We start from the raw sequence: 7,377 nt of genomic DNA on the forward strand, positions 1-7,377 counted from the left end.
CGATCATCATTTTCCCTTTTTCGTTTTTCTAATCCTTCCCGCAATTTGGTCATGGTATCTCTTACCACCCCAGTATGATCTGCATATACACAACATTCTTCTCGTAGGGCTGCACACAGCCCTCCTTGTTGTAAGAAAATTAAATCCAATCCCCTGCGGTTTTGGAGTACCACTTCAGACAATGACCTAACCGATTTTTCCAAAGCCGTTATTGATTGCTCTATGCGGGCCAGATCCTCATCTACAGCAATACGCAGGGAAGTAAATTCCTGACTTTGTTTTATTAGGGAAGCAATTCCAGTCCCTGCTCCTGCAGCCCCAAAGTCATCAAAGTAGCTATAGTAATAGCTGTAACTGGTTCCCTTTTTATCAAGTGGTATGCTGCCACAGTATGGTGTGTGTACATATACTCTTCAGAGTGGTATAGAATCCTTGGTACAATTACTACTTGCACACAAAAATCATGAGATGCATTAAACAATTTCAAAGATAAACACGGTGTTGCCCCGATCGATGAACACACCCATCTGGTATTATTAGCTGGGATTAACCACTGATGTATCTGGTTTATTTCTTGGGTATCACTACATAATTCCTTCCTGTCTTTTGGGATCGTTCCCACGCATTTTCCTTTCCCTTTCACTTGTGTTAATGTTATACCTATTTCCTGGCCCCAGCTACATTCAGAAGGATTTGATTCATTCGAATATTCAGACTCTCCTATATCCCCGATAGCTTCATAATACGGGGGCTTGATACTCACGCACAACCAGCACCTCTCAGTCATTTCTGGGTTTATCTGATTCAGTACTTGGAAGCTGGCACTTATAACTCCCCACATGCTATTATCGGGGTCTTTTACCTTTTCCCTTTTTACATCTGGAAGTAACATGCGTATTGGTGTTTCAGTTATACCCCTGGACCACATTATAGTAGGTGTAACCACAGGCCTCTGTGTAGCTATACTTGGCTCTTTCTCGAGCAATGTTTTATTAGGTCTGATCACCATGGGGGTCTCTGGTAACTCTTTCTTTATAAATATGAGCCCCCCTCTATCAGCCCCCTTCTCGTAATATCTTATTCCCCATTTCCTTCCCGTGAACCACCCCTGATCACTTGGGTTAGTAACATTTATCCATAAATATTTACATTTTCCATTTGCTAAGGTTTCAGCTCCTACATGGTAGTTCGGCAGACGACCTTGGATATCGCATCTCTCAGGCCCAAACTGTACGGCAAGATGCTTGTCCCTGCCTGCCCCTGGATTCCATGCTGAAGCGATGGTCTCACATCCCCAATATGGACAGTAATAATCATTAGGGTAGTTGCAGTAGCCCCTCCCCGGGTTTGAGGCTGGACACATATAAAAGTCTGATCGATTGTTACAACTCCTTCCCACAATTGTTAGACTACAAAGATCAGTCTTAAAGTTAGGGGCACCAGCCGTGGTAATTTGCTGTACTATGGTGGTATCCTCCCATCTCATCAGACTCCATTGGAAAGGCTGATGAGGATGATGTTGAGTCGCGATGCAGAACGAGGCTATTATGAGAACCCACAAGTACCTATGGGGCTGATCCAGGCCCATATCTCTCCCCACCATTTCACTACTCTGCCTCGCTCGTCAGTTGGATTGCAGCCAACTACGAGGTTGTTAGTTCTTCTCGGCAGCAGTAATGCTCTTCGGGGGGGGACCTTTTACCCAGACCCAAGGTACTTATCGAGTTTGCCGTAGGGTAAGTTTCAGTTCTGCGTTTCCCGGTGCGATTTCCCACTTCTCGTCGTGGATAGGCCCTTTGATGCGGCTGGCATGTGTCCACCCCTTTTCTGCGGTCCGGACAGCTGTTTCTGTGGTGAGTAAAACAACATAGGGTCCTTCCCAATGAGGGGTTAGTACACGATCCTTCCAAGTTCTGATTAACACTTTGTCTCCGGGTTTTATACTATGTATTGCCATATCTAAGGGAGGTCGCTGTACCACTAAGCCCCTCTTCTGCATCTCTTTTCGTCGGTTCATCAGTTGCACTAAGTACGAATTCAGCTGTATATCCTGTAATTGTGGGTGATCAGAGGGAATCTGTTGCAGGAAGCACGGTCGAAAGCACGACAGACACACAGTAGAGTCAGATCATGCTCCATTTTATTGCCCGAATAGCCTAACTTTTATAGAGAACTTAACAGGGGTGGACAGTGTTTCACACAAGATTATTGGTCAAAAGCACTCAGACAAACAGCTACAAGAAAACAACCCCACCTGCAAGAAAACAACCCCCTTGTGATTAGCAGTCACATAGACCTTGTCCTTGAGGCCAGCTACTGGTAACAATATTTTCCTGAATTCCTCAATTGGGCGATGTGGGAACACTGTCATGGGAACTTCTCATAGTTGCCCTGGTAGCTTGGTTTGCTCAGCTACAGCAAGCCATGGGATTTTTGCTGTTTCAAGAAATCCCTCAACAATTCCCCCTTCTTCTTTTGAGCAAACCAAGCCTGACACAGCAGTTTTACAAGTAACTCTTTAGCTATACTTACAACACACAACGATGATTACCACCACCATAAACCAAATCCTTAATCCCCTTGTGATTAAACCCAGCAACCATCTACACTTTGTTTCAAACAAGTCAGTGAACCATTGATTGAAAGGATTGATACCATATTGAATCTTTCTCATGTGCTCTTTCAGGAAAGTAATGGATTTGTGAATTGACACATTATGATCAAAAAGGTTTAAACAGTACATTCCCTTAAAGTCCTCACACCCATTCCTTTGAGCCAAAAGCAAGATGTCAATAGCAGCTTGATCCTGTAAAAGCAGATGTTGCAGACTATTTTGATCTGGTAACATCTCCTCAAGTATCTCTGTCGTGGCATAGGCTTGCCTCTCGGCCCAGCATACCAATTTTTCTAAGTTGTTACATGCGGCCGCAGATGCCACTCCAGGCACTGAAATTGCTAATGCCGCTCTAGCTGCAACCCCACACAATTCAACATTATCATTGCAATCCAATGCAAGCAATGTCCATTTATGTCTGGTGATCTCACGCAACTGTAACAAGCTAGGAGCAAATACAATGAGTTTATCTATGTAACATGGACATCTGATAGCATTTGCAGGGATACCTTGCCAGGCCCCATCCCCACAAATCAGAAGCACATCAGGAGGTAAGGCCAAAGCTGTACAATTGTTCCAAACACTGTAGTTGTTACCCCTTGTCTCCATGCTACAAACCCCTAAACCCTGCTTAGCAGCGTCATTGCAATCACAGGTGTTATTTGTGTCTTTGTACCAGTATGACCTTTTCCAGGTTCCTGTAGCAGGAATCATCTGATATCCACGGCTACGTTCACTTTTGTAGCCACCTTTCAGGTTGATACACATTTGACTACAGATACCAAGGTTTTGACATTCATCAATGTCTCCACAGTTTCTCTTGTCTATAAACTCAAACCCAGCTGGACAGTCACATTCATTTATGATGCATTCCTTCAGGGGCTCATCACCCCAGTCCTTGCAGTCTCTCTGCTGGTTACACACTTTATTGATATCTATGCATTCTCCACTTCTGCACTTGAATTTGCCAGGTCCAGAACACTGAATAACATTGTTACAGTTTGCTTCATCAGTGCCATACAGACAGTCTCTCACACCACTGCACTGCCTACTCCCATGGACACAGTTCCCATCTTCACATCTGAAATGGTCTGGCCTGCAGGTCCGAGAAGGGCAGTTAATTTCATCACTTCCATCCTTGCAATCAGGATCTCCATCACATCGCCACTTCTTGTGGATACATTCACCTGAGCCGCACTGCACCTCACTCGTAGCACACTTCACTGGAGGTGCAGGCTGGCGGCCACACTGCTCCAAAGATTCATCTGAGTGGTTGGAGCAGTCAGCATCATCATCACACACCCAGCTGATAGGGATGCAGGTAGAACTCTTGCACTGAAACTCATGAACACCACAGGTAGGAGGTGCACACTCCAACTCATCGCTACCATCACTGCAGTCATCTTGAACATTGCAGACAAAGCTTTTGGAAATACATTGCCCACTACTGCATGTGAATTCTGCTGCACTACAAGTCACAATGCCACAACTCTCTTCATCTTCTCCACTGTCGCAGTCCTTTTCACCATCACATTTCCAGGACACTGGGATACACTGGGTTGACTGAGGACCACACCTGATTTCATTTACCCGGCATGTTCTCGTATGACACAGCTCAGCACTCTCATCAGACCCATTTTCACAGTCCGGATCCCCATCACACTGCCATCTATTTGGCACACACTGACCACTGTTGCACACAAAGTCAGATTCAGCACACGTCTTCTTCACACAAGCACTCTCATCACTGCCATCTGAGCAGTCTTCACATTTTGCTCTAGCACCGTCGGCAGCAGTGCACAGGCCGGCGAGGGCGAGCAGCAGGCAGAGTGCCCCGCAGCGCGGCAGCGCCTGCCGCCGCCCCGCACCGTCACCTGTGTCACTTATACTACTCCTATTACCCATGCTGTTAGTGTCAGTGGCATCCTCCTGGCACCGTTTCCGTCTTTGTCACCCCTTACTCTCCCCCTTTTCTTTTTGCCACTGACCATTCACCACAAATGGATGAGACACATGATTACTAGTTAGGAAAGAGAGTGTAACGTCTGCTATACGGCTGCAGGCCGTGCCAGCTGCAACCCTAGAAGCTGTTTGTGAACGAGCCTGACGGTGGTCATTTGGCGGTGTAATCTGCGTCTCTGCTCTCCTGCCCTGCAATTGAGCTAAATCGTCATTAATAGTCTGTAGAATGTGGCAACCCCACGGAATGTTATCCAGAAACATAGTTATAACACCGATCTGGGGACGAATAGTCTTTTTTTGCATTGCAAGATAACTTCTTATAAAAAGAATGCCAGAGAGAAGCAGCACAGCCGCTGCTGCCGCTGCCTCCATGGTTACGTCAGACAGGCTGCAGAGTCCTGATCTCCGCCCCTCTGCTCTGTGCCGACTCGCCACACGGTGAGGGTCGGCCGCCATTGTCCACTGACGCCTCTGGTCTGCCGTAGCAACTCGATCTCGGATGGCCCGTATCGCACCGCGATTCCGCGCCTCTCCGCGATTCCGCGTCTCACCGCAATTCCCTTTTCCGCGTCTCTCCGCGATTCCGCGTCTCACCGCGATTCCGCGTCTCTCCGCGATTCCGTTTCCCGCGGCCCTCCGCAAATTTCACGTCCCGCCGCAACTCTAATTCCCGCGGCCCTCCGCAAATTCCACGTCCCGCCGCAACTCCGTTTCCCGCGGCCCTCCGCAAATTCCACGTCCCGCCGCAACTCTAATTCCCGCGGCCCTCCGCAAATTCCACGTCCCGCCGCAACTCTAATTCCCGCGGCCCTCCGCAAATTCCACGTCCCGCCGCAACTCCGTTTCCCGCGGCCCTCCGCAATTCCACGTCCCGCCGCAAAACCCCGTTCCCCGCGGTTTTCCGCGTGTCTCAGCGGGAATACCACGCCTCACCGTGAGTCCTGTGTACCGTGTTTCTGGGCCGGTGTCCGGTCTGCTCAAGCGCCGGTCGGATGGGCGCTCCGAAGTCCCGACGGCGCGGCGAGGTCGCGGCGCCGCTGGTCCCGGCGCCGCTGGTCTCCTGGTCTACCTGCGTTCGGATGTGCCGGCGCCGCTGGTGTCCCGCTGCGCTGCGATGTTTGTCCCGGCGAAGCTGCGATGTTCCGTTCGGGTCCTGTTCAGGTCTCAGCCTGTTCGGGCGCCATATGTTGCAGGAAGCACGGTCGAAAGCACGACAGACACACAGTAGAGTCAGATCATGCTCCATTTTATTGCCCGAATAGCCTAACTTTTATAGAGAACTTAACAGGGGTGGACAGTGTTTCACACAAGATTATTGGTCAAAAGCACTCAGACAAACAGCTACAAGAAAACAACCCCACCTGCAAGAAAACAACCCCCTTGTGATTAGCAGTCACATAGACCTTGTCCTTGAGGCCAGCTACTGGTAACAATATTTTCCTGAATTCCTCAATTGGGCGATGTGGGAACACTGTCATGGGAACTTCTCATAGTTGCCCTGGTAGCTTGGTTTGCTCAGCTACAGCAAGCCATGGGATTTTTGCTGTTTCAAGAAATCCCTCAACAGGAATCCCTATATCATAGGGCATACCATAAAGCATTTCGAAAGGTGATATTCCTATGTCAGCTCGGGGCTTCGTACGTATATTCATTAAGGCAAGTGGCAAACACCTTATCCAGGAAGTTTTAGTTTCCAACATTAATTTTGTAAGCTGCTTTTTAATTTCCCCATTCATTCGTTCTACTTTTCCTGAGCTTTGAGGATGCCAAGGAGTATGATATTCCCATTTAATTCCCAGGCTTTGCATTATTTCCTTTAAAATCTTTGACACAAAATGCGGTCCCCTATCAGAATCTATAGTCTCTATGACCCCATAGCGAGGAATAATGTTCTCGAGTAATGTCTTTATCACTGTATTAGCCGTTGCCCTTGCCGTAGGGAATGCTTCTACAAAGTTTGTGAGATGATCAACAATTACTAGCAAATATTTGTATCTTCCTACTTTGGGAAGTTCGGTAAAATCCAATTGAATTTTCGCAAAGGGTCTGTGGGCCAGTTCACGCCCGCCTAAGACCCTCTTTCTCATATTTTTGGCATTCACCCTCCGGCAAGTTATGCATCCATTCACAATTTCTTTGGCTATATTGTATATGCCCATACACATATATTTGGCTGCAAATTGATCTACTAATGCCTGAGTACCCCAATGTGTTTGTTCGTGATACCTCCGTAGCACCCTCATAGCCAATGATTTTGGTAGCACCTCCCTCCCATCGGGTATAACCCACCGACCTTCTTTATTTTCCTGTACTCCCATTTGTGTCAGCTTCTCCTTCTCACTAGTAGTAAAACACAAGAGAGGAAAACGCCCACCAATTATGGTTTTCTGTGGTCCACACTTGAAGCAGTTCTTATAGGGCGGCTCCTCTTCCTCTGAGCAATTACATTCCACCCCATCTACCCCCCATCTTTTCCAACAAGCATAACAGGGCATCTCTTTTAAATCTTTGCCACAACTTGGGCAATCCGCTCTTTTTGTCATTTCGTATATACACATAAGAGCCACCCTTTTTGCCTCTTGGTCAGCCACATTATTCCCCCTGATCTGGGGAGTCAGACCCCGCTGATGTCCCTTCACATGCACTACTGCAATTTCTTTTGGTTTCCGGATAGCCTGCAAAACTTCCACAATTAACCCCTGATGCACTAATCCCTTCCCTTGGGAATTAATAAGGCCTCTCTCTTCCCATATTTTCCCAAATGTGTGCACAACCCCATAAGCATATTTTGAATCCGTATA

At 47.6% G+C, this 7,377-nt stretch overlaps 1 protein-coding gene across 1 annotated transcript; it reads right to left on the reverse strand.

Annotated features, from left to right (window-relative positions):
* Positions 1 to 1,717: 1,717 nt before the first annotated feature.
* Positions 1,718 to 4,619, reverse strand: LOC116501718 (very low-density lipoprotein receptor-like). The gene is made up of 2 exons (XM_032207298.1): positions 3,233 to 4,619; positions 1,718 to 2,050 (listed from the first exon to the last, which is right to left on the reverse strand). The coding sequence occupies exons 1-2, from the start codon at positions 4,517 to 4,519 to the stop codon at positions 1,718 to 1,720; spliced, it is 1,620 nt and encodes a 539-aa protein (XP_032063189.1). The 5' UTR covers positions 4,520 to 4,619.
* Positions 4,620 to 7,377: the final 2,758 nt, after the last annotated feature.

This window comes from Aythya fuligula, unplaced genomic scaffold, assembly GCF_009819795.1.
Source record: "Aythya fuligula isolate bAytFul2 unplaced genomic scaffold, bAytFul2.pri scaffold_75_arrow_ctg1, whole genome shotgun sequence".
Classification (NCBI taxonomy): domain Eukaryota; kingdom Metazoa; phylum Chordata; class Aves; order Anseriformes; family Anatidae; genus Aythya; species Aythya fuligula.

Bases quoted from the DNA above. Each gene is read 5' to 3' on its own strand.
- LOC116501718 (XM_032207298.1), bottom strand. From the start codon at position 4,519: ATGGGTAATAGGAGTAGTATAAGTGACACAGGTGACGGTGCGGGGCGG. The intron at 2,051-3,232 runs GTTTGTAGCATG...CCACAATTACAG, and splicing joins CTGCTAAGCAGGGTTTAGGG to GATATACAGCTGAATTCGTA.